This window comes from Schistocerca cancellata, chromosome 2 (genome assembly GCF_023864275.1).
Source record: "Schistocerca cancellata isolate TAMUIC-IGC-003103 chromosome 2, iqSchCanc2.1, whole genome shotgun sequence".
In the NCBI taxonomy this organism is placed as follows: domain Eukaryota; kingdom Metazoa; phylum Arthropoda; class Insecta; order Orthoptera; family Acrididae; genus Schistocerca; species Schistocerca cancellata.
The window spans coordinates 786,263,455-786,291,213 of NC_064627.1; the positions used below are offsets into that span (position 1 = coordinate 786,263,455).

Genomic DNA, 27,759 nt, shown 5'->3' on the forward strand with positions numbered 1-27,759 from the left:
TCTAAAGTTGTCGTAAGTGCTTTAAATGCCTAAACGTCAGTTATTAGTACTTCAAACAACACACACACACACCGAATATGGAGGGTGGACTCACCACATTGTGAATTTGGAGAACAAGAAGACATTACCGTATTGTACTTGTATCTCAGCAACAGATACATGAATCCGATGCTAAACAATCATTGAACTTGGGAAGCCAGTGACATCAGATGTCAGGGCTTTCCAACTAACAGTAAAATAAAGCTGTCCAACACAAAAGTTGGTTTGAACGGCATAGTACTATATTTGGCTTGGTCCTATTGGAGACAGTGTGCCGTCGCCTTCCTCTTCTCTTTGACCTGACTTAGGCATTTACGTATGACTGATAATTTGACACGTTCCATGTGGAGGAAGATTTGATGTTTAACCTGTATTGTGTACTGACCCAATGGTGACCTGATGAAAACTTCGCTGAAATGTGGCTCGGGTCACTGGTGTCCTGAATGTCGCAAGTTTAATTATACCTGTGTACGACATCACTTCACCATGTAAGTGCTTGCTGGGTTGTCTATAATAAAGGGGACATATTGCTGCATATACTGCTGCAGTAGTGGCCAGGTAGGCCCTGAAATGAACCTCAAATAATGTGGTTTTGTTGGACATTTTTTTACCATACTGCTTTATTTGGTAAATCAGGAAACAATAGAAAAAATTGTTTTCATGTAAACTTTGCACTCTTTAATAACAGCAGTCTTAAAAAGTCATTCTTGGTTTTATTGTCTCCTGTTCATTTTTGAAGGGCATTTTACCCTACTAATTTATTTGCAAAACACATAAACAACATATACAAACAATACAAAAAATACTTATGAACACAACCTTTGCACTGTTTGAACACTGCAGTCTAAAAGTCATTCCTGGATGTGGTTTTCAGTGAAAAAACTGATGCACATTTTAGGTTGTCCTGGGCAGTCATTGCAGAAGATTTTAACTCTCTTTGTTTTGTTGTCTGCTTCGTTTTTTGCCTTCCTAAGCAAAAATCCTTTTGTAGCACAATGTGCTGGGACGCCAAAATTTTCTTACTAGTCCCTCCATTTTTCCCAAAGCATAGGCTTACTTTCTTGATGGACGAGTGGCACAGGTAGCATATCCACATAAATACAAGGCAATGCACTCTTTAAAATTTTGCAATGATTTTGTTCTCCTTTCACAATGCAGAGTCTAAGTGTTTACTACAGAGGTCCCTAGTAAAAGTTCCGTTGCAACTTTTCTTCACCATTTCACCCCGTCCCCCAATGGTGAATAATACGAAGACATCTGGTCACTAATATCAATGCCTTTTTTGTCATTTACCCACCACAGCCTTTGGTTTCATTACGACTTCTCTCAGTCTGTTGTTTTTTCCCGGGGCTCCCTAAAAAATCAGTATGTTCAGAAACCGACGAAATCATAAAATCTCCTTTTATCCATCCAGTAAAAAAATTTTGACTCCATTATTGTTCTCTGCTCCACATATTTCCCCCTTTTTATGCTGCTTCTTGACAACATCCTTGGGGAGTCCTGCTCTATTTGGACGAATTATTCCACAGGGAAGTGTAGTTTTATCTAACAACTAATGTGTTAGAGAAATGCCTGTATAGAAACTGTCAGTATAAAAAATGTGACCTTTTCCAAAAAGACGCTCATACATTTCCATAGAGATAGCCTCAGCATGACCTGCACCTTTCAGTTTGTTGTCTTTCTATTGATAGATACATAAGGCAAAAGTGTAGCCTTCCTCAGTAGAAAGTTTGTACAGTTTTACACCATACTTGTGAGACTTGTTGGGGATATACTGCCTAAAAACCAATCTTCCTCACTGAGTAATCACAGAGTCATCAATTGCATCTCTTCCAGAGGTTAGAGCATTTTGAAAGTTACTCTGCAGATGATACTCATCACAGGTTTGCAGCCAAATAATGTCGTCCAGACATAATATTTCGGTGGACCAGCTGGCCGCCATCTTCAGGTGACTTAATGCTCGTGCACTGCCTCGCCAGAACTCAATTCCAGCCACAACGATGGAAACCTTTATACACTACGGACAGAGCACCACACATGCGCGAGATGATGGACAGTGCCTCCTGGCGGCAAGCAGACACGCAGCGTGCTGGTTGGAGAAGACAGCAAGAACGACAAATCGCAACAGCACTAGTTGGAAGAATCCAATGATTGAAAAGAAGACCGTCGTTGTTTAATGTTGGACAAAATCGGATTCCATATCTCACTTACAGGAAAACCTTTATTCCTGTTAATAATATTACCTGATAATCTAATTTCAATGGATTCTTTAAGAACACATTCCCAATAGGGAGAAGCAGGAGAGATCAATTGTGTCCTGTCATACATCATCCTGTGTCCTTTGTTGAGGCAGTGTTCTGCCACTGCCGACTTCTCAGGCTGGAACAACAGAGTGTGCCGACGATGTTCCACACACTCGTCCTGAATTGACCAATATACTTCTATCCACAGTAACATGGAATTCCATAAACCCCAGGCTTCCTTAAGCCCAAATTATCTTTAACTGAGCCAAGAAGTGCTCTAGTATTGGCCACCGGTATAAAAACACTTTTAATATCATATTTTCTTAAAATTCTTGAAATTTTGGATGATATACTTCCTGCAAAGGGTAAATAAGCAACAGCTTCAAAAGTATCTTCTATTGGCTCGCGTGACGGACCAAACTGAAGAGCACGGCATATTTGTTGTTCTGTATATCCATTCAGTTTAAAAACAATCTTCAAATGATCAAGTTCTTATTTCAAATGTTCCTCGTCAGAAAGAGCATAAGCTATTCTCACCAGAGTCTGCAAAACTCCACTACGTTGGTGTGGTGGATGACAGCTGGTCACATGAAGATAGCGGTCAGTATGAGTAGGTTTCCGATACACACTTTGTCCAAAAGTCCCATGTGTCTAAAAGTCCCATCGTCCTTTCTTTGAACTAAAACATCAAGAAATGGAAGTTAACAATCACTTTCAACTTCCATAGTAAATTGAATACTAGGGTGTAGACAATTAAAATGATCTAAAAAGCGATTCAAAGCATCAATTCCATGTGTGGAACATCATCGGCACACTCGGTTGTTCCAGCCTGAGAAGTGTGTGTCTTCTGCTGCCACTTGTTGAGTAGATTTTTTTCTATCCAATTAAGTAAGGATGTGTGTTTCAATATACAAAAATAAGTGACTTGTTTTCTGTAGCATTTGGCACTAAAAGAGCACAACACAAAAGGAACACAGATTACCCCAACAATTGAAATCCAGCACGAAAAAGTTATCAGGCCACCGGTGGCTGAATGGAAGCAATAACATATTTGAATTATTTATCTCCTGGTAACTAAATATATAACTTTGAGCCCTTTGCAGCTTAAAATTTGACATAATAATTGCTTCCGCAATTTCGGGAAGTCACCAAAATTCACACCTATCAGGTGGGAAGAATTGCATCGTGAAACATGGTGGGCTGAGCCACAGGGAACGTGTTAATGTGGACTCCGAATCATGGTGCAATTCGGCATTTTTCAGATTAGCAAGAACTGCCAGAGCTGAAAGAAGTCATAAGTGGCAAAAAAATCCTGATAGTTTCCTACAAAGGCTAAATTCAGAACCTCCAAACCTTCACTGTTGAAGGTAAGGGGAATCAGAAGGAAAAATGCCATTTCTAGATATGTTAATTGGGAAAACAGTGGATTCCACACTTAGGCATAGTGTTCACTGCAAATTCACACATATGAACCTGTTTCTGCAAGCAGACAGTCACAACCATTCAGTATACGAGGGCAGTTCAATAAGTAATGCAACACATTTTTTTTCTCGGCCAATTTTGGTTGAAAAAACCGGAAATTTCTTGTGGAATATTTTCAAACATTCCCGCTTCATCTCGTATAGTTTCATTGACTTCCGACAGGCGGCAGCGCTGTACGGAGCTGTTAAAATAGCGTCTGTAACGGATGTGCATTGCAAACAACTGGCAGTGATCGAGTTTCTTTTGGCGGAAAACCAGGGCATCTCAGATATTCATAGGCGCTTGCAGAATGTCTACGGTGATCTGGCAGTGGACAAAAGCACGGTGAGTCGTTGGGCAAAGCGTGTGTCATCATCGCCGCAAGGTCAAGCAAGACTGTCTGATCTCCCGCGTGCGGGCCGGCCGTGCACAGCTGTGACTCCTGCAATGGCGCAGCATGCGAACACACTCGTTCGAGATGATCGACGGATCACCATCGTAGATGAAGTGTTATCAAACATTGATATAAAATGTTAGTAACCCATTGGATGCCGAAAGCTTAACAGCTGAACTAGATTTTGAAATGATATTTTACTCCAATGTAACAATACCAGAGAAGGAAAGTTGCTAATCACCATACAGCGGAGATGCTGAGTCGCGATAGGCACAACAAAAAGATTCACACAATTATAGCTTTCGGCCATTAAGGCCTTTGTCAGCAGTAGACACACACACACATACACACACACACACACACACACACACACACACACACACACACACACACACACACACACAAAAGAACCTCAACAACTTCTCCCCCATTTGCTTCACCTGGTCCTACTCAACCCAACAAGCCACCTTCCTAGATGACCTTCACCTCAGAGATGGCTACATCAGTACCTCCGCCCATATCAAACCTACTAACCATCAGCAATACCTCCACTTCGACAGCTTCCACCCATTCCATACCACAAAGTCCCTTCCGTACAGCCTAGCCACCCAAGGTCGTCGCATCTGCAGTGATGAGCAGTCCCTCTCAAAATATACTGAGGGTCTCGCTGAAGCCTTCACTGACCGTGATTATCCTCCCATCCTTGTACAAAAACAAATCTCCTGTGTCTTATCTTTACAGTCCCCCACCAACTCCCAAAGTCCCACAATCCGGCCACAGAGGTGCATTCCCCTCATAACTCAGTACCATCTGGGACTGGAGCAACTGAATTACATTCTCCGCTAGGGTTTCGATTACCTCTTGTCATGCCCTGAAATGAGTAATGTCCTGCCCACTATCCTTTCCACCCCTCCTACAGTGGTATTCCGCCATCCACCGGACCAACACAATATACTCGTCCTTCCTTACACAACCCCTGCTCACAATCCCTTACCTCATGGCTCATACCCCTGTAATAGTATCCCATCAAAGGCAGGGCTGCCTGTGAAACCAGTCATGATTTACAAGCTAAGCTGCAACCACTGTACTGCATTCTACGTAGGCATGAGAACCAACAAGTTGTCTGTCTGCATGAACGGCCACTGACAAACTGTGGCCAAAAAACGATTGGACCATCCTGCTGCTGAACACGCTGCCAAACATGATAGCCCTCATTTCAATGACTGCTTCACAGCCTGTGCCATATGGATCCTTCCCACCAACACTAGCTTTTCTGAATTGCGCAGGAGGGAACTTTCCCTGTAATACATCCTACGTTCCCATAACCCTCCTGTTAGTCACTGTCCTCACCCATCCAGCCCCCTCCCTGTTCCCATCCCAGCACTACACAGCCGTCATTTCACCGCCACACCCAGTCTTTTAATTTCTTTTTATTTCTCTCCTTTCTGCTACTTACCCCTCACCCTTCGCACCTTCTCTCCTGCCCCTGTCTAAACTGCAACACTTCACTGTCCGCCACTCCCACCATACTATCCCTCCCCTTCCCCCCACCAGCCTCCTCCTTACCCCCACCTAGTCGCCACTCCCATCATGCACTGGTGCTGCTGCTCGCAGTGTGGTTTCAGCTCTCTGAGACTGTAGACGTGTGTGCAAGTTGTGTGTGTGTGTGTGTGTGTGTGTGTGTGTGTGTGTGTGTGTTTTACTGCTGACAAAGGCCTTAATAGCCAAAAGCTACAATTGTGTGAAACTTTTTGTTGTGCCTATCGCGACTCAGCATCTCCGCTATATGGTGAGTAGCAACTTTCCTTCTCTGGTATTGTTACATTCCATCCTGGATTTTCCATTGTTTGATTTTACTTCAATGGTTACAATGAATAGCAAATTCATCATTTTTTCCCATCTTTAACAGTGGACTGTGGGGCAACTCAGGAGACAGAAGGTACAAGCCACCTCCTTTCTTCTACGTGTTACTGTTTGACTGTGGCAATATCAACCAAGTACGGAAAAGCAAACGGTGTGATTTATGTTCCACCTACAATTAGATAGTTCCTAAGCAGCATAAAGTCAGTTTGGTTCATTGAAAGTGAGTAGTTTACCATATCCTTTCCCTGTCATATGTAGACCACATGGTCAGCACTGTGGAAGAATACTGTGCTGAATACATTTAAAACAGCCAGGGAAGTCAACAGTCTAGACACTCCCTGAATTTCCTTCTCTGGTATTGTTACATTCCATCCTGGATTTTCCATTTTTTTATTTTACTTCAATGGTTATAATGAATGATTCAGACATAGCCCTGAAACTATGGAATTGCATAATTAAATAATCCATTGAAATTGAAATCATAGAAACCTGAGTAATGCAAAGGGTACTGACAAACATAAATCCAATATGATGGACAATAGATACACTGGTGGTGCATACAAAGTGACAGTGCACAGATAGTGTTATTAGTGTGTGAACCAAGAACATAATACCTGCACTGTCTCCAGGTGAGTGGAAGGAGTGATGATCACCAAAAAGTATAAAAGGTGATTGACAGCCAGCCTGCATACCTGATAATGACGTATCTGTTGTTGAAATATCAAAGATATTTGCCACAACATTCGTGAAAGAACATGGCATTCACATGAATTACTGACTATATCTAATGCCGTCTAAGAGGTCCCTTCCACATTCTGTTCTCTAACTGTGGCCAATTGATTTTCAAACTGTCATTGAAGGCTCAGTTTGGAACTGCATTAGAAGTATAAAATGAACTAAATTGAGATTAAGCAGTTAATGTGCAAATAACTGAATGTATGATGTATACATACCATAGGGCAGGGTCAGCTCAAGCATTCAGATTCAGTGCACTAGGCATAAAAGTAAACCACAAAGAGGTGGTATGTTATGGTATGGGGATTATAGCTAACAGATTTCATCCATGAATTACACAACCACAGTACTGATTTTCAAATTTGTTATTGACAATTTTTACACATAAAAAATGAGATGCCTAGATTTTCAGAGACTGATAGACGATTCTGGAACACAATAAATTATTTCTGTATTTCAACAATTATATACAAATCCAGAGGATCATCATCAACAAAAAAACTGGGATTATATACTGTTTGACAGCATATTATGACAACTGTTCCCAGTTATGACAAGTTATATGCATTACGATCATTAAAGATCGTATTCTGCAAATAAAAGGTGCACATGATACACAGTAAAATGCATAATCAATACACTTTCTAACAAATGCATATTTCAGAAGTATGCATCCAACTATTACACACAAAGGACACACACAATTCACTGAGACTCCGTAACTGAGGTACCTTTCACAAAGTTAATTGTTGACGAGTCTTATAATATCGGCAGTGTAAAATACACAGGTTTTAAATCCACAGACTAGACAAATTGCCAGGAATGGAAGAGGTTACAGCAGCATTGTATGGGGCTTCTCTATTAGCTGCCTAAATGCTGATAACCACATTGCACCAACTGCGCCATCCACCACACGATGATCACAACTCAATGTCACAGAGAGGAAACTGGCTGGTTTATACCTGTGAAATCCAAAATGGAGACAATATGAGCTACATTTTCCTGTATCTATGGTTGACCACATTCATATTAAAAACGGAAGCTGTAGTAACAGAAGACACTTACATTTTGACACAATCCAGCAATTTTACTTTATTATTAATTAACTATCATGAGAACAAGAGTATTTTCTTATATACACAGCAAAATGATTTCTTTAGTACCAATTTGAATGGAGCTTACATAACTACCACTTATGTCTTATGCAGGCAATTAATTGTAAGCTACTCAACAAAATGAGCGCGCACACATTTGGACTATTCAGGCAATCTAATGTGTGAAAGTAATGTCCTTACCCATTTTCAGCTTTGTCATCAGGGATAAGCCTCACTTCAGTTCCTCCTACTGCTAAAATGCAAGCCTGTGGTGGGTTGATAATTGCTGAGAAATTCTTTATTCCATACATTCCAAGATTTGATATGGAAAATGTACCACCCTGGACAACAGCAAAAAAAAGAAATTAACAATAAATAAACTACAAATTGAAATCTTTCACAAAATGATTTCAACAGTGGAGTTTTAAATGTTATTAGACAGTAAAACTGAGATACCTTATTCACTTTTATTTTTGGAGCTTTAGAAACAACAAAATTGTAAAGCTATCTTCTTTAAATATTTCGCAGCATCCCAAAGCAGTCCCATTCACTACCTAAATTTAACTGCTACTGGCAAAAGGATACTCTTCATTTCAGTGTCCAAAGAAGTGTGATTTTGTAGTTTCATAGTTATTGGCCTTTAATGATGAGAAGACACACATACAGAATATTAATACTTTATCCAAAGGTATTAGTGTTTTGAACACTTACTTTGTCACCTCCTAATCCAACTGACACATATATAGATTACTACATTATGGTGTGCTGCTTGTACAAATTTAATGTCTTAAGGCGTGAACTACCAGCAGGAGGCACATTGACATTTTTGCTTTAACTTGTGATCCTCAGTCTTGTCTCATCTGTTGTGCTTAACATTATAAATTGCGCATATGATGGTCAATTATTGAGGTGTATTTGTATAAAGTATGTTGTACATATACATTTTGTGAAAATATGTACCCCGCCTTATAATATCTGACCTGATTATGCTTGCAATTTTTGATCTACACGAGTTACAGATCCAATGATAGCACCTCAGACCTGCCAAAACCAGTCAGTACAAATAAAGTTATAATTAGTGGCCTTGGCTGCTGAAGTTTTTACTTCTATATTACATAATCCACTAGATCACTCCCATACCTGAGTGATGTCAAGCATATATTTCGTTTAATTGTGGAAGGGATATTTAGTTGGAGTCCCCCGTTTCTGAGCTGATGTTCATTGCGTGGTTCCTGCTTCAGATACCAATTTTGTGACATGAGACTAGTTCTTGGCCTCTGGAGCAAGTTTTTGTGAAATTCCAGGGAGTATGATGAGCATTAACATCCCTAGGGAGCAACAATAGATGAAATAAATTGAATTATTTCCCTGAGAGCCTCTCTGATAAGTGGGCCATATGTTGGGAGATACACTGAACATACAATCTTGGGGAAATATCACAATTGCTACTTACAAGTTGGCGGTGAGTTAGTAAATCTGTAGTGATTAATATCATTTGTGAATATGGTCATACTGCACTTTGCTCTCTAATCACAAAGCTAATATTTCTTGTGCAGGGCATACTCTCTTAGGATGGGAGTGCCAGAATCCTTGAAATGTGTGTACCAAATGGCCTTTCCTAAGCTAAGAGTTGTACCTGCTCTATGTCAATTCTTAAACTGTATGCTCTGATGTAGGATGAGATTCATTTACTGTTGAGGATTTTCTGATCCCTTTCTCTCAACCTCTGTGAAGACCATCTGTTGGTTTTACAATTTGCACTGACTTCTACTAAGTTGTGTGTGTGTGTGTGTGTGTGTGTGTGTGTGTGTGTGTGTGAGAGAGAGAGAGAGAGAGAGAGAGAGAGAGAGAGAGAGAGAGAGGTGTGCGCATATTGTTTTCTCAAGAACCTGCAATTCAACGTGGCAGTAATCTATCCTTTCAGAACATTGTTGATATTCCAACTCTGACTTTCTGTTGTTTGAATTCTATATCAATTTTGTAGGAAAGTTCTGGTCACCTTGGCAGTTAATGCACTTTGGTGAATATATACCAGGGAATTCTGTTTTATGTGCTGTTAATCCACGTTTAACCACAGATCCATTCACTTAATCAGCAGTACATCAAAGTGTTTGGTATTTTATATCACTCTTTAAACTGTGTGTGTGTGTGTGTGTGTGTGTGTGTGTGTGTGTGTGTGTGTGTGTGTGTGAGTATCCAGACTGTGTGTTCCAACAATGTAGCTGTGTTAAATATTTGGATGAAAGCTCACAAAGGAAAGTCCAGGATGGAATATCAACATAGTATGAAAAGAGTAGAGAGCTATTCACTGTAAAGACAGTTACATATAAGCTTTCTTCAGAAAAGAAAATTCATTCCTACAGAGATGTTTCTGTTTACATGGGCATAAACTGCATTCCACAACTTTTCTTTTTCTTTTTGGTTGAAGGTACTCCAATCAGACCCAGTCTGCTTTTCACTGTCAAGCAGTTAATTTTCTGATCTATGTTAACTTATCTGAATATATATCATTTTTGTGTTCATACATTTATTGAGAGGAGGAACTGTAGAATTCAACTCCACTTTCAAATGTTCTTTTACAAAGGAAAGCCCAGGAGTATTTCCTCCATTTATTCCTCATATTACTGAAAAGATGAGAAATAGATATTAATGTCAGTGGCACTGAGACACATCTGAAATTGTTAAAACTGAATGAAGGTTCAGGGCCTTTGGCAACCCCTATCAGATTCTATACTGAATTTTTGGCTGAGTTAGCCTCCTCTTAAGCATAATTTACCTTAGATCCCTCTCATAAAAAATATTGTCCATCAGTTAGGAAAAAGCACAGGCCACACTCATCTATAAGAACGGTAGCAAGGGATCCACGAAACTGCTGCCCAATATCCATGACGTATATTTGTTGTAGAATAGTTCAAATGTAATGAGGTATCTCTAACAGAATGGCCACCAAACCACCAGCGTGGATTCCAAAAACATCACATGTGAAATCCATCTCGCACTTTTCTCACATCACATACAGAAAGCCATTGATGAAAGCAGTGCAGTCAGGCAGACACAGTAGTCCTCGATTTTCAAAATGCATATGACTCAGTACCACATCCATGCTTATTACCAACATTATTATCATACAGGGTATCATGTGAAACTTGTGACTGGACTGAGCAATTTTTGGTAGGGAGGATACAGTAAATTATCTTGGATGGAGAGTCACATATTAATAGTAACCTCAGACTTTTCAAGAACACAGTTATCTATAACGCAGCACTTTCTGAAAGAGCTGTGCAAATATTCAACCAGCAAAGTGGTGCAAAGATTGGCAACTTTCTTTATATGTTCAGTAATGTAATATGATGCACTTCATGGAATGAAGATACCTACTGTCCTCTGACTGTAGTACCTGTGAGTCGCTGTTGTAATTGGGCAACTCATAAAAATACCTAGGATTAACAATTTGTAGGAATATGAAAAACAACTATCACATAGTCTAAGTTGTAAGTAAAGCAGGAGGAAGGCAGACTGCAGTTCATTGGTAGATTACTACTGATGTGCAGTTGGTCTACAAAGGAGACTGCATGCAAAACACTCATTTGACCCACCCTAGAATATTGCTCAAGCGTGTGGGACCCATACCAACCAGGAATAACAGTGGATACTGAATGGACACAAAAAGGGGCAGCATGAATGTTCAACCCAAGAGAGCATGTCCTGAAGGTGCTGAAAGGACTGAACTCGCTGACATTTGAAGACGGATGTAAATTATCCTGTGAAAATGTACTTACAAAGTTTCAAAAACCAACTCAAGTGATGAATTAAGCAATATACAGGGTGTATACATGGACAAGTAAAAAAAAAATTCCCAAATTTCCCGGTTAAAAACACACTTTCTCCCAAACGAAAATACACTTTCTCCATGTTAAATGACAGGACATGTTCCCTCGGGGCCGTTAAAGTTATCAACCCTTTGAAGGGGTAAGGTTTCATGCACTGGCCTGAAATTCCCGGCACATCAGTAAACGACCACGAGTGGGGTGAAAAAAAATTATATGCAGCCACAAGTATGCTGCATATTTTCATATTACAAAAGTATAAATTCGAATTTCCACCAAACTCGGCAAGTTAGTTTCCGAAGCATTGAAATCGAGATTGCGATGAGCTTTTGTAAGTCAGTCATAGGTCATGCCACGTGATCTTGCCAGCTAATGAAAGCAGGTATTCAGAGCATAGAACACGCGATGTAGTCAGTCAACAACAACATCGCTGTTAAATAGCACAAACACATGAGTAGGAAAAGTTAATTATTTAAATTAATATAAAAGTGTGGCTGCAAGGGAAGGTACGCTTTCACATATAATACTGCTCTCGAAGATCAATTAGCCACCAGAAAAGCTAAGGTTTCAATTGGTCTTTTTTTACATGTGTTACACTTTAAGATACATCACACAAATTTGCCAGTAAAATTTTAAGTTTAAAACGACAGTCAAACGGTCTATGGTTTAAGAAACTCATCGCACATTCTCATATGCAACATAATTCATCTTTTGTAAAAGGATATTTACACTAACAGTTTCAAACTATCAGCTGCCATTGGCAGCCAGAAAACAGTTGTTACTGCCCCTGCGCACGCTTTATGTAAGTACGTTTAACGCATTAAGAGAACTTACATAACGTAATAAAAGAAACAGAACACCACATGATAATCCAAGAGCATCGGAATTTTGTAAACCATACTAAAATACCCTATTCCGCTTAAAGTGTACATTTGTATGTCCAGATTCACAATGAAGTAGGCCCCAACCTGATATTAGCTTTTCAGTGCGGTTTTCTGGATGTAAATTTTCTTGGAGTACCAATACTGCATTATCTCGTGTCTGGTTCTTTATTATCGTGGCGTCGAATGAAATAAAGACTTGCACCTGGCGGCTGAACTTCCCCGAATAGGAGCCTCCCGGCCAACGATGCCATACACTCAATTCATTTTATCGATAATTCCATACGTGCCAGAAGATGAAAACATACACTTGAAATCCAGCAAACAGTTGAAAATAGCCAATAGTATGGAACGTAACACTTCGTTTCAAATAAATTGACTGTCTCAGCGGAAAAGATTAACAACAACCAAATTTCTTTAGCTAACCGACGAAAATAACTTCATTGTTCTGCAAGGCGAATTGATGGCTCCCAGCCACAGAAATCCATTTTGTTTTTATGACTTTAGATCTGTAAATGAAGAGGAAACAGCAAAATAACTAAATGTAAACACTGTGTGCTAGAAAAAAATTTCCGGGTAGCATCTGGCTGCTTGCTACAGCCACACTTCCAAGTGGCCAGAAGCGGTAGAATGTACTGTTCATATGCGACTGGCATCTTCTCTAATGAAGCTAACATAAACAGTTGTGACGTCACACCCATCGCAAGCAGTTTGCTGTTATGAAGTACTGCATAGTCTTTCATCCTATTGCCTTTAACACGCTTTGTTGTTGGCAGACATTTGTGTGTGTGTGTGTGTGATTTGTTTTGTTATTTCCTTTGCAACTTAAGTTTTACTTAATTTTCTTCTCTCGTTTATGTTTTATTGATGCAATATAATTCTGCAGTAGCGAGGTAGAGTAGTATTCTTGGTTAGACTATCAGCTATTAGCAGTGAAAATTAGAAAAATTTAATTGAGAACTATAACTCTGAAAAATTCCCAGAGCTCTAAAAAATTCCCGGGTTTTTCCTGGATCTCCCGGGGCGTATACACCCTGAATATATGACAAATCCCCACCCACTCAAGCTTCATTCTCATTGGGATTGTGAAGACAAGAATAGTCTAATTGGGCATTTAAGCGGTCATTCTTCCCATGGTCCATACGTGAATGGAACTGGAGAAAGTCCTAGTAACTGATACAATGGGATGTATATTTCACCATGTTCCTCACAGTAGTTTGCATGGTACAGATGTAGGTGCAGAACAATATTCCTCAGTGAAATAACTTCACAAGACAGAATTTAATGTTTCCTTCATTGTGTCAGCCTCCACTTTGGTGGCTATATGATCAGCGACTGAGGGTATAATAGATGACTGATGTATTAATTAACATAACATGATATCAACACTACATAAAATTTATTTTTGGTCATACTGTTACGTACAATTTTACTTCAATGTTTCATTAAACGTATCTTGTACTGCTCTCATTATATTCACTTAGGACTTGATCAGATTGTTAATCGACAAGACTTTGGTTTTCATTTAATCTGAGATGCATGTGTCTTCGCTTCTGTAGCTACATTGTAACATGGCTTTTGAACCACAACTTTGCTCAGGACACGCTGGTCTGAAGAGTACTGTACAGCCATCTACAACTGTATCCACCAATACTCCACGCAGTTGATTGCTCAAATAAACTGCATACTGCTTGTTGTTGCATTTGCTAAGTGTAAATGTTTTTCTTACATTTTTAGATTCTTTTTATAATTGTAGCCATTTACGTTATAGCTGTCTCATAATCATTGATTTCCTCCTAAACATTAAGTGGATCAAAAATTTATGATCAGATTTCAATCTTCGATTGGGGGGAGGGGGGAATGAATCTCTGTACAACTCCCAAAAATATTTGATTCCTCTGTGAGGAGACATTCTCACCATTTATCTGATACCTTATCCTTCTATCTTCCTCAGGAGACTGCTGACTATCTTTCCATTATTATTCAATTTTAAGACAGATTAAACTTTTTCTGTCGAGTTCAACATTGTTACATTGTGTAATAGATTCATACATGAATCACCTTGCATTTACAGACAAAGCTTCGGCATATATTTAATTTGAAGAACTTGGAAGAGTAAAACGGGAAAAAAGACTGCAGCTATGCTTTTCTGAGTCCTATGATGAGTGTGAGGAGGGGAGCGGCGAGTGGGCAGCATATTACATCGAGCTGTCAACTATGGAAATGTAAGAAGCATGCTTTGGCTTTTTATGGACGTCTACCAGAATTAAATTGCAGTTTGGCTGAATCCATTTGTAATAGGAATTGAAGTTATTAAAATTGGACAAACAGTCAAGAAAAGTATACATTTCTGCAGGAGATGGCAACAATCTAGATAGGGCCCAGTGCCATACTTGAGTGTTTCATTCTGCAATGCTGTCAATGTTTGCTGTGAGGTATGATGAGAATAAAAATGGGTGTGTCAGCTGCTGGTTCTGCACAGACAATGAGATAGCAGCAGTGAACATTACGTATGGACGGAAGAGACAAAGGAATACTGCCATATTCTCACATAAATATAGATATGAGATCTACTATGTACACTCCTGGAAATTGAAATAAGAACACCGTGAATTCATTGTCCCAGGAAGGGGAAACTTTATTGACACATTCCTGGGGTCAGATACATCACATGATCACACTGACAGAAACACAGGCACATAGACACAGGCAACAGAGCATGCACAATGTCGGCACTAGTACAGTGTATATCCACCTTTCGCAGCAATGCAGGCTGCTATTCTCCCATGGAGACGATCGTAGAGATGCTGGATGTAGTCCTGTGGAACGGCTTGCCATGCCATTTCCACCTGGCGCCTCAGTTGGACCAGCGTTCGTGCTGGACGTGCAGACCGCGTGAGACGACGCTTCATCCAGTCCCAAACATGCTCAATGGGGGACAGATCCAGAGATCTTGCTGGCCAGGGTAGTTGACTTACACCTTCTAGAGCACGTTGGGTGGCACGGGATACATGCGGACGTGCATTGTCCTGTTGGAACAGCAAGTTCCCTTGCCGGTCTAGGAATGGTAGAACGATGGGTTCGATGACGGTTTGGATGTACCGTGCACTATTCAGTGTCCCCTCGACGATCACCAGTGGTGTACGGCCAGTGTAGGAGATCGCTCCCCACACCATGATGCTGGTGTTGGCCCTGTGTGCCTTGGTCGTATGCAGTCCTGATTGTGGCGCTCACCTGCATGGCGCCAAACACGCATACGACCATCATTGGCACCAAGGCAGAAGCGACTCTCATCGCTGAAGACGACACGTCTCCATTCGTCCCTCCATTCACGCCTTTCGCGACACCACTGGAGGAGGGCTGCACGATGTTGGGGCGTGAGCGGAAGACGGCCTAACGGTGTGCGGGACCGTAGCCCAGCTTCATGGAGACGGTTGCGAATGGTCCTCGCCGATACCCCAGGAGCAACAGTGTCCCTAATTTGCTGGGAAGTGGCGGTGCGGTCCCCTACGGCACTGCGTAGGATCCTACGGTCTTGGCGTGCATCCGTGCGTCACTGCGGTCCGGTCCCAGGTCGACGGGCACGTGCACCTTCCGCTGACCACTGGCGACAACATCGATGTACTGTGGAGACCTCATGCCCCACGTGTTGAGCAATTCGGCGGTACGTCCACCCGGCCTCCCGCATGCCCACTATACGCCCTCGCTCAAAGTCCGTCAACTGCGCATACGGTTCACGTCCACGCTGTCGCGGCATGCTACCAGTGTTAAAGACTGCGATGGAGCTCCGTATGCCACGGCAAACTGGCTGACACTGACGGCGGCGGTGCACAAATGCTGCGCAGCTAGCGCCATTCGACGGCCAACACCGCGGTTCCTGGTGTGTCCGCTGTGCCGTGCGTGTGATCATTGCTTGTACAGCCCTCTCGCAGTGTCCGGAGCAAGTATGGTGGGTCTGACACACCAGTGTCAATGTGTTCTTTTTTCCATTTCCAGGAGTGTATTTGGAATAAAGAACAGTGTTCTCAGATCCCACAAGCTCGGAAATATCATCATTTTCAAAAGAAACAGCGGAATATATGTGTCAACCAAGAGGATAAACTTCATCACTACTCATATACAGAGACACATTGCCCCATTTCTTCCTATCATTGATTACATGGAACTGTCATCCCAGATCAATATAGCAGTAATGACGAATGTGACAATGATGACTAAAAACAGTGATACAAGACTGGCTTCAGCCAAAAGGGCAATGAAGATAAAAATTAATGTAAACCATTTCTTTTTTATTTTATTTATCATTGTATTATAAAAATGTACACAATTAATACATGCCATAAGTTTAGATTACGCATAATGTTAAACTTTTTAGGCAGATACTTTATATCAATGAAACAGTTTGTAATTTTGATTAGTCAAAATATATTAAACATACAATTTTCTCATGGAGCCTCTAAAAAAAGGGGCATCTTATACTTGGGTTAATAATAGAAGTGTTACATATTAACACTTCTATTTAGCTACGTTGGTTATTTTCTTGAAGGACGCAAAGGTCATGCAACAGTGTTCTGAGAAGGTATAATGAAAGAGTGCATGAGAATGCAGTGAACAGAGACAGCAACTTCCATCTCAGTTCTGACTGGGATGAAGTACTGTCACTACTTTGTTAGCATTCCCTGACAGGACTGCCAGCAACAAACAGGATGGACTGTGGCCTCAAGACTCAATGCTTGGTCACTCCCCCACTACCTTACCCACACAACCTGCAACCTGGAACTCCCACTTCTGAGTGTTCTCGACTGCTGCTGCCACACCCCTCCATCGTACATTTCTAGAAGATAAAAGGTATGGTCCACAGTAGATACATAGTACCATCGAACAGGACCCAGAAACTTCATCAGAAGATGACCAAGTGTGGACCTCAAAATGTAACAATTGTTTCTAGTGAAATAAGAATTTCTTGTATTATGTGTATAAATTATATGTATAAATTTAAAAGTATGGCACGCTACATGCCTGAAGACACAACTGATCATGGAGGGGGAGCCTGCATTCTCTATAACAAGACCTTTAAGGTGGACTTTTTTCTTTTGGTAAAATTTCAACATCTTTTCCAACATAGATTTTACTTACTTTCTTTTTGCTCTATTTGAGTTTCCAACAAATGACTGTTCATGTTGAGAAGCAGCAGCAGCATTCTCTCACCAGTGAACAAAATGCTGCTCTGATACGAGGTTTTTCTCAACGCTATCTTTCTTTTCCCACCCACTACAATAATTACAAAATATACAGAACACCGATTTTGAATTTGTAGCATAGAAGCCCAGATTACCACAGAGCCCTCTCATGGACCATGCAACCCATACTTGACAACAGAACATATAGCAGCAATGACGTACTGAAGGCTGGAAGTACAATCGAAAATAATACCATCCTTGCTGTACAGGGATGCTCAGCATGGTTGCTATATTGCAGACACAAAAACATACCAAATAGTCATGAGTATAAACAAATGAGAAAACCAGTAGCTTGAGAGGTGGAACTGCTGAGCGGGGGAACAAACACTGCCTTCCTCTCATAGGGCAGCCAGCAGATATCCATGTTCTGTGTGGTTTTTTTTTTTTTTTTTTTTTTTATATATAAAAAGGGATGCAATGAATAACACACAAAGAAAAGCAAAGAGGAGTGCACAAAGCATTTGTTAACAGCTACTATGCAACTGCTTGCTAATGTTGGCAGCACTGTAAAGAACTTAGCTGAGGCCCAACATCCACTGGTATCTTATGGACCCATATTACGCAACACCCCTGCATCTAAACCAGCCACATTAAAGTGTCCATAGTTTTGCAGAGTATCAACTTTAGCTGGCAAATATACATGAGTTTCTTTGTTAAAAGATGTTAGGCCCATGGCTGAGTCCTACGTTATCATATGCAGTGTGCATCTTACAGTGAGCATTCAACCACTGAATGTTTGATGTGGGACCAGAGCATACCTTATGAGCATACTTGTCACTGTATTTGTGCACGAGTGTGCCTTTTATTCTGCAAACATGTTCTTTTGCTATCAGTAGCAAAAAAATTGTTACTTTTGAATATTTATAAGCAGAAAACAAAGCTATTTACAAACTATTTGTGATAAAATCGTTCATCTGAATACAAATCTGCATGAAATGACATTTATTACCTAAAATCTCATTTTGCAACAGAACTTGTATTTATACTCATTGCAAATGTGAATTTTTCAGGTCCAGGTCCCCATACATAAGAAATTTGTTGAATTCATCACTTCAAAACCGAATTAGCATTTTGCTGATTTAATGAAGTTAAGTCATTAGTGTCCACCCCAGTTTCCTGAGTCAGCAAGAATCTGAAACTCCTTTTTAGTACCAGAATAGTCTCATCGTCTCCATCTTTTCTCTCTCTTTTTGTGACACCTCAAATGTAGCACTTAGCTGTCCATGCATCAGCACGGCTTTAGAAAGCATCGTTCCTGGGAAACGCAACTCGCCCTTTTTTCACATGATATCTTGCGAACCATGGATGAAGGGTATCAGACGGATGCCATATTCCTTGACTTCCGGAAAGCGTTTGACTTGGTGCCCCACTGCAGACTCCTGACTAAGGTTACACCCCCTCTGGTTTTTGTATACTTGCTGCAATTTACTTATTCAATTTTTGTAATCTTTATATGACTTTGGCTTCGTCATGGTCAGTCTTCTTTTCCACCCTGTGATGTGGCAGCCCAATAACTATTCAGGTTAAGTATTAAACAATGGAAACCCAGGATGGAATAATGACAATATTATGAAACAAATAACTGGTGCTCATCATATAGCAGAGATGCTGAGTTGCAGATAGGCAGAACAGAAAGACTGTTAGCAAGTAAGCATTCAGCTAAAAAAGGCCCCTTTTTTGGAAATAAAAAACATGCGCGCGCGCCCACACACACACACACACACACACACACACACACACACACACACACACACACACGCCGCTGACAGCTGACCTCAGCAGCCAGACACTGTGTGTGCGTGTGTGTGTGTGTGTGTGTGTGTGTGTGTGTGTGTGTGTGTGTTTTTTTTCCCAATGGTCTTTTTAGTCAAAAGCTTACTTACTGACAGTCTTTTTGTTGTGCCTACGTACAACTTAGGTTAAATATTTGTATTTCATCCAGAATTCTCAATTTACATCAGACTACCAATTCACAAACTATTATCCTTTGTTAATTCACCATTTTACTGCGTTCCCTTTACTCCACTCTTCAATAATCTTTCAAAGATTGTCCACGAACTGCATTGTGTTTTGATAAGTAATGCTGTCTCACGTCATTCAGTATTTTCCTATTACTACAAAGACTGCCTGCATACATTCCCCTTCCTATTCTGAATCTTGACAACTGCAAGTCTAAGATTAAATAATGAAATTCGCACACAGATCACACAGCTGCAATGTTTTTCACTAAGATCATATACATACCTGAAATTCATGAGGCTGCAATTTCCCTTCCCTGGCTTTTGCTGCAAGTGTCTTCACATCCTGACTTATAAGAATCAAGCCTTTCTTATCTGCTTCAAATACAATTGGTGTTATCAATCCTTTGTCTGTGGCTACTGCTACACTTATGTCCACAGAATGAAATCTGTAACATTAAATATACTCCTTTTTATATTTTTTATGTAACTGGTGCAGAATGCTTGACAAGATAAATATCAATTTTAGATGTGGGAGGAACAGACAATGAGCTACACAGTCACAAAAGTCAACTGTACACATATGACATGTGTAAGAAAAGTAATGAGACTAATTTTTTATCTACCAAAGCTTTAATTTTTTTTTTCAAACAACAATACTGTCCCTTTCAAATTAATTCCCTTTGACAGCTACACACTGGCAGAGTCATCGTCCACAGTTGTAGTAGCAGCAGCACTGAAACGCTTCAACTGGTAGAAACTTTGACATGTCGGTCACATTCTTTTGAGTGTTCTCCAGGGTCCCAAAATGACGTGCTTTTAACAAATTTTTCAATTTCAAGAAGAGAAAAGCTTCAAAAAGCATCAAATCAGTGAATATGTGGGAGGGTATGGAACAACAGGAATGCCTTTTTAGCTCAAACATTTTGTGGTGAAAGTGGCCTTGTGATGTAGGGCATTGTCAGGATGCAGCATCCTCTTGTCTGCAACGTCTGGTCTCACTCGAATCACCCTTTTCCTGAGTCTTTCAAGTACATCTTTGTAAAACACATGGTTGACAGTTTGTCCTGCAAGAACAAATAAGGTCAGATCTCAAAAGAGCATGCACATGTTCGATGTTTTCATCAATTTTTGAAACAAGGTTTCCCTGAGAGGTGCTTCCTCAATGTGTTCTTGGCCTTCCAAAAATGATTTGTGCCAGCAAAAACCTTGTGCTCTTGATAAGGAATGATCCCCATAGGTCTGTCATTGCTGTAACCCTATAATGTGAGAGCGCTTAAACAACACACGATACAAGAATCTTTTCAGTTGGCCTAGAGCAGTTGCCTCGCAAATGGGACAGATGGAATGGAAAGTGCTGCACCGTGTACACAATGGCCCAAAACAGGGTGGAATGCAGTAAATTGCTGATATGGGAATGAAATAAAAAAATAATGATCACTTAGAAACTTACATTTTTATTTTTCTCATACTGGACAATAATGGAAGTTTTTAATTATATGGTTCAAACACAGTATATTTGGGAAATATCTATATTCACAATCCTCACACTGCTGCAGTCTTTTTCTGAAATTCTCATGCACTCTTTCAAGCATATCTTCTGGTATTCTTGCAATTTCAGCCTCAATATTGTTCTGTAGGTCTTCCAGGGTATTGGGACGGTTGCAATACCCATCTGACTTCAGGTAAACCCAAAGAAAAAAACTGCATAGGACTATGCCCGGTGATTGTGCGGGCCAGTCGAGATCCCCCATACAAGAGATATAAGCAAACGTTTGCCTCAAAAAATTCAGGGTAATGCTCACTGTGTGTGCAGTGGCACCGTCTCATTGAAACCAGCTATCCTGTAATTGCATTGCCTCGAGTGCTGGCTGGAAAAACTCTTGCAGCATAGTTAAGTAATGATCCGAATTCACAGTTACAGCACGATAATTTTCCTGGCAAAGGTAAGGGCCAATGATCCCTACTTGTGATATGGCGCACCACATAGTGATGCAGTCTGAGAACAGGGAACTCTGGTGCATTTGCTTGGGGTTCGTGTTGCTCCAGTACTGCATATTCTGTTTGTTTGCACACCCACTGAAGGGAAAAATTGCCTCATCAGAAAAGAACATATCTGCATCACGGGATATGGTTGCAAGCATGTCTTCACAAATGTTCTTCGTGTTACACAATCCTGTACTGACAACTGATTGACAACGCACATTTTATTCGGGTGAAAATTCAGTTCATTGTGAAGAATCCAATGGAGAGAACATCCTGAAATGCCTAGAGCAAGTGCATGTTTCCGTGCTGAGTGTTTTGGAGATTGCAGTTCTGCTGCTCTAACTTGTTCAACATTTTGTCGTGTTGTAACACTTCTCTCAGGTCCTCTCCATACAGATGACATATTCTCTGTTGTTCAGAATGCGTTTACCCAATTTAAAAGGGATTGCCATTCAGGAATACGTCTGCGTGGGGGTACTGCAAATCACAAACAAAAAGCACGCTGCACTTCAATGATCGAGTGAGAGTTCGAGAAACACACTTCAACACAAAATGAGCACTCCTCACGTGTCCACTGGATCATTGCAATTTAACAAAAATTGAATACAAACCTCCCATCGGTCACTATAAACCACACCCACTCTACCCTCTATTTGACCAAAAGTGCCACCAGAATGTGAATTCTAAAAAGGCAATTTACCATGTACCATCCCATGTAAACCCAGTGCATTGGACCCTCAGCTTCACTTATGTTACTTGCTTTTGTTGTATGCTCACATATGAGACTGCATATGAAATATTCTACCATTATGGAGACTTCTTACTTTTCTATACTTTATTCAGTGTTATTGTGGATCTCTTTATGTGGAAGCATAATAAAACTTGGTTCTTTTACTTCTGACATTGTGTCTGTATAATGTTATAACGTACTTTGAGATGAGTGCAGTATTCTACTCTGCATGTTTTGTTTCTTTAGTTTGGTATACAGCCAACATGTCAGTGGAAGAAGTTCATCAATCTCTTCTTGAAGAGTAGTGAGCTTTCATTGAGCAGCAGCAGCAGAAGCAGCAGGCTCTCTCTGTGGCACTGAACAATTTGCCAGCCTCATTGACGCGCCAGGTTCCACTATCACTGACACAACCTCCACCATTTCCTCCGCATGATGATTCTGCGAAAGATTGGGACACACGTGAAAAACACCTTCAGCAACATTTTCAAGCTTCTGGAGTAGCAAAACCTAATTTTTGTAAGTCTTTATTTCTGTCAAAGACTTCTCCTCATGTTTATCACCTTTTGTGTCAGCCTGTTCCTCTTCAGGAATCTAACAATCTCTCTCTTGTTCTGTACTTATCATTGCAAATATACTCATGTTATTGCTGATAGTGTTGAGTTCTACCATTTACAGAGCTTGGGCAGTGAAACTTCGTGGGCTTAGCTGTCACTGCTAGTTTGTTACCGAGGCCCACAGGGATTCAAGCTCTGGTTCGATGGCTCGTGCTGCTATAATATGCCTGGCCCGTGATAGAGAAGTTTGTGAATGTGGTTTACAATGTGAAAACCCATCTCTCAGAGATGTTCTGAACATTGCTCAGTCTAGGGCAGTAGAAAATCAGATAGAAGCACAGTGTGAAGCAGCCGCTGTTGGTTTCTCTTCCCTCAGCTGTCGTTGGTTTGCTCACGGGGAGAAGACTATATCGTACCCCTGCAATTGCATCCTCCATACCACATGGGGAAGCACTGTGCTAAGCAGTAGCAGCAGCAGTCTGCATCACAAAAGCAGTTATGTGCTCCCCTTCCATCGTGCCCTTATTGTTTTGAGTAGGCCACCTGCACAAAGCATTTGTTGGCGACATTCAACTGGTTTTAAAAAAAACCACCACAACTCTTATCCTGCTTCACCAGACATGAACATGGATGTAAATACTGTTTCCCAAGTGATGGTAGCTGCAAACAAACTCTACAATAACATACACGCAATGGACAAGATGCTAAAAATGCAAGTGGACAAGGGTGCAGCAGTGACTTTGTTAAATTCCCAAACCTATGTGGATCTTTGATCACTGGCATTGTCCCCTGTATATCAATGTTTGGCGAGTCTCAACCAACAACAAATACCTATACTGGGACAGTTATCTACTGCCATAGTGCAGCTGTTTGGCTTTTGACCTTTTTCTTTGTGGATTATGCCAACAGTGGAAACTCATTTGGGTTAGACGCCTTCAAAACTTTTGGGGGCACAGCTTTCTGAGGGAAAATAGTTTTTCAAAATATACTTATCATAAGCCTACTTACATCTGCTTCTGGATGATTACAAACATATCATCACAGAGAAAACCCCCTTAGGTTACACCAACACCAGCACACGCCACTTGGTGTGGCTAGCACCCCTGCCATTTTCCAACGATTTTTGGAGAAACTCACAGCCTCCATGCCAGGGTGCATTAACTAGTTGGATGATATTGTGGTCTACAATTCCTCAACAGATCAACATTTGCAGAACCTTTGTGTCTTGTTCACAATGCTAAAGGCTGCTGGTTTGAAATGTACTTGGACAAATCACAATTTTTTCATTCGTCTATCATCAATATCGCTTTTGCAGCCTCAAATGCCAGTGTCAAGCCTTTATGTCAGCATATCAGTGACATTATGGCTTTTCCATGTCCTATCAATGTTGAGTTGCAAGCATTTCTTGGAAAGATTGCTTACTACCATAAACTACTTCCTGCTGCAACCACATTGGCACAGCCACTTCATGCTCTCTTAAATAAAGATGTTTCTTTTCACTAGTCACCTGCCTGCAAGCGTTCTTTTACTCTCTGAAAGTCGAACTTACACTTGGAACCTTGCTTGGCTATCTTCCAAACATGCCAGCACTTTGTTTTGGCCACAGAAGCCTCCCAATACGGCCTTAGGGCCATTCTTGTGCGCAAATATATGGACAGTTCGGAATTCCCTACTGTATACACTTCCAAAATTCTGAGTCAGGCGCAACAGTGCTACTTGTGGATAGAAAGAGAAGCTTTTCTATGGTGTACAAACTAAAAAATGATTTTTTTCCTATATGGTTGTAAGTTTAATCTGGTTACTCATCATATACCTCTAGTTCCTCTTTCCAATACTTTGGCATCTTTATCAGAAAGTGGCCCATCACCTGCAACGTTGGACTCTGCTTTTGTCATGCTGTAGCTATGAGATTCATTTCTGACCCACAACACAACATGCTAATGTGGATACTCTTTTTCGAGTGGCCATGGTCCAGCATTTAATCAGAATGAACAGTTGCATTTCCATTTAGATGTCAAAGCCCAAAACATCATGGATAGTTTTTGCCATTATCAGTTCTCAGATTTTGGCTGCCGATCCTGTCTTGTGTCAGGTTGTTCAATTTGTCTATCACGGTTGGCTGAGCAGCAGATCCTTTGTGTAATTATTATGCTATCTTCCATCACCTCTCAGTTCTTGATGGTATGTTAGTATTAGCTACTGCAGCATTGGTGCCCAGGACTGTGATACCATCTGTGCTGCAGCAAGATATCATGCACCTTTTCCAACTTGGTAATTGTGGTGTTTCTCATACAAAATTGCTGGCCCACCATCATGTGTTTCGGACAGGTATTGACAATGAGATCACGTGCACTGTGACAGCCTGCCCGCAGTGTGCCACCCATCATGCGGCACCACGGGCCTCTCTTTCCCGAGGGCATGCAGCTTTACTGTATGGTTAAATGATGATGGCGTCCTCTTGGGTAAAATATTCCGGAGGTAAAATAGGCCCCCATTTGGATCTCCGAGCAGGGACTACTCAAGAGGACGTTGTTATCAGGAGAAAGAAAACTAGCGTTCTATGGATTGGAGTCTGGAATGTCAGATCCCTTAATCGGGCAGGTAGGTTAGAAAATTTAAAAACGGAAATGGACAGGGTAAAGTTAGATATAGTGGGAATTCGTGAAGTTCGGTGGCAGGAGGAACAAGATTTTTGGTCAGGTGAATACAGGGTTATAAATACAAAAGCAAATAGGGGTAATGCAGGAGTAGGTTTAATAACGAATAAAAAATAGGAGTGCGGGTAAACTACTACAAACAGCATAATGAATGCATTATTGTGGCCACGATAGACACAAAGCCCACGCCTACTACAGTAGTACAAGTTTATATGCAAACTAGCTCTGCAGATGAAGAAGAAATTGACGAAAAGTATGATGAGAAAAGAAATTATTCAGGTAGTGAAGGGAGACGAAAATTTAATAGTCATGGGTGACTGGAATTCGGTAGTAGGAAAAGGGAGAGAAGGAAACGTAGTAGGTGAATATGGATTGGGGGTAAGAAATGAAAGAGGAAGCCGCCTGGTAGAATTTTGCACAGAGCACAACTTAATCATAGCTAACACTTGGTTCAAGAATCATAAAAGAAGGTTGTATACATGGAAGAAGCCTGGAGATACTGACAGATTTCAGATAGATTATATAGTGGTAAAACAGAGATTTAGGAACCAGGTTTTAAATTGTAATACATTTTCAAGGGCAGATGTGGACTCTGACCACAATCTATTGGTTATGAACTGTAGATTAAAACTGAAGAAACTGAAAAAAGGTGGGAATTTAAGGAGGTGGGACCTGGATAAACTGAAGAAACCAGAGGTTGTACAGAGTTTCAGGGAGAGCATAAGGGAACAATTGACACGAATTGGGGACAGAAATACAGTAGAAGAAGAATGGGTAGCTCTGAGGGATGAAATAGTGAAGGCAGCAGAGGATCAAGTAGGTAAAAAGACAAGGGCTAGTAGAAACCCTTGGGTAACAGTAGAAATATTGAATTTAATTGATGAAAGGAGAAAATATAAAAATGCAGTAAACGAAGCAGGCAAAAAGGAATACAAACGTCTGGAAAATGAGATCGTCAGGAAGTGCAAAATGGCTAAGCAGGGATGGCTAGAGGACAAATGTAAGGATGTAGAGGCTTATCTCACTAGGGGGTAAGATAGATACTGCCTACAGGAAAATTAAAGAGACCTTTGGAGAAAAGAGAACCACTTGTATGAATTTCAAGAGCTCAGATGGAAACCCAGTTCTAAGCAAAGAAGAGAAAGCACAAAGGTGGAATGAGTATATAGAGGGCCTATACAGGGGCGATGTTGTTGAGGACAATATTATGGAAATGGAAGAGGATGTAGATGAAGATGAAATGGGAGATATGATACTGCGTGAAGAGTTTGACAGAGCACTGAAAGACCTGAGTCAAAACAAGGCCCCCGGAGTAGACAACATTCCATTAGAACTACTGACAGCCTTGGGAGAGCCAGTCCTGACAAAACTCTACCATCTGGTGTGCAAGATTTATGAGACAGGCGAAATACCCTCAGATTGCAAGAAGAATATAATAATTCCAATCCCAAAGAAAGCAGGTGTTGACAGATGTGAAAATTACCAAACTATCAGTTTAATAAGCCACGGATGCGAAATACTAACACGAGTTCTTTTCAGACAAGAGGAAAACTGGTAGAAGCCGACCTCGGGGAAGATCAGTTTGGATTCCGTAGAAATATTGGAACACGTGAGGCAATAATCACCTTACGACTTATCTTAGAAGAAAGATTAAGGAAAGGCAAACTTGAAGGTGGCAGGGGTAAAATACAGGGAGCGAAAGGCTATTTACAATTTGTACAGAAACCAGATGGCAGTTATGAGTCGAGGGACATGAAAGGGAAGCAGTGGTTGGGAAGGGAGTGAGACAGGGTTGTAGCCTCTCCCCGATGTTATTCAATCTGTATATCGAGCAAGCAGTAAAGGAAACAAAAGAAAAATTAGGAATAGGTATTAAAATCCATGGAGAAGAAATAAAAACTTTGAGGTTCGCCGATGACATTGTAATTGTGTCAGAGACAGCAAAGGACCTGGAAGAGCAGTTGAACGGAATGGACAGTGTCTTGAAAGGAGGATATAAGATGAGCATCAACAAAAGCAAGACGAGGACAATGGAATGTAGTCAAATTAAGTCGGGTGATGCTGAGGGAATTAGATTAGGAAATGAGACACTTAAAG

The 27,759-nt window shown here is 40.8% G+C and overlaps 1 protein-coding gene across 1 annotated transcript in view; it reads right to left on the reverse strand.

The window, feature by feature from the left end:
• Nucleotides 1-7,085: 7,085 nt before the first annotated feature.
• The window catches only part of LOC126162644 (dihydrolipoyllysine-residue acetyltransferase component of pyruvate dehydrogenase complex, mitochondrial), a 73,775-nt gene continuing 53,101 nt past the window's right edge, over nt 7,086-27,759 (reverse strand). The window contains exons 7-9 of the mRNA XM_049919281.1: nt 20,022-20,184; nt 8,031-8,170; nt 7,086-7,697 (exon numbers count right to left, since the gene is read on the reverse strand). Of these exons, the coding sequence (XP_049775238.1) occupies nt 7,568-7,697; nt 8,031-8,170; nt 20,022-20,184 (433 nt within the window). The 3' untranslated portion in view covers nt 7,086-7,567. The remainder of the gene's footprint in view (nt 7,698-8,030; nt 8,171-20,021; nt 20,185-27,759) is intronic.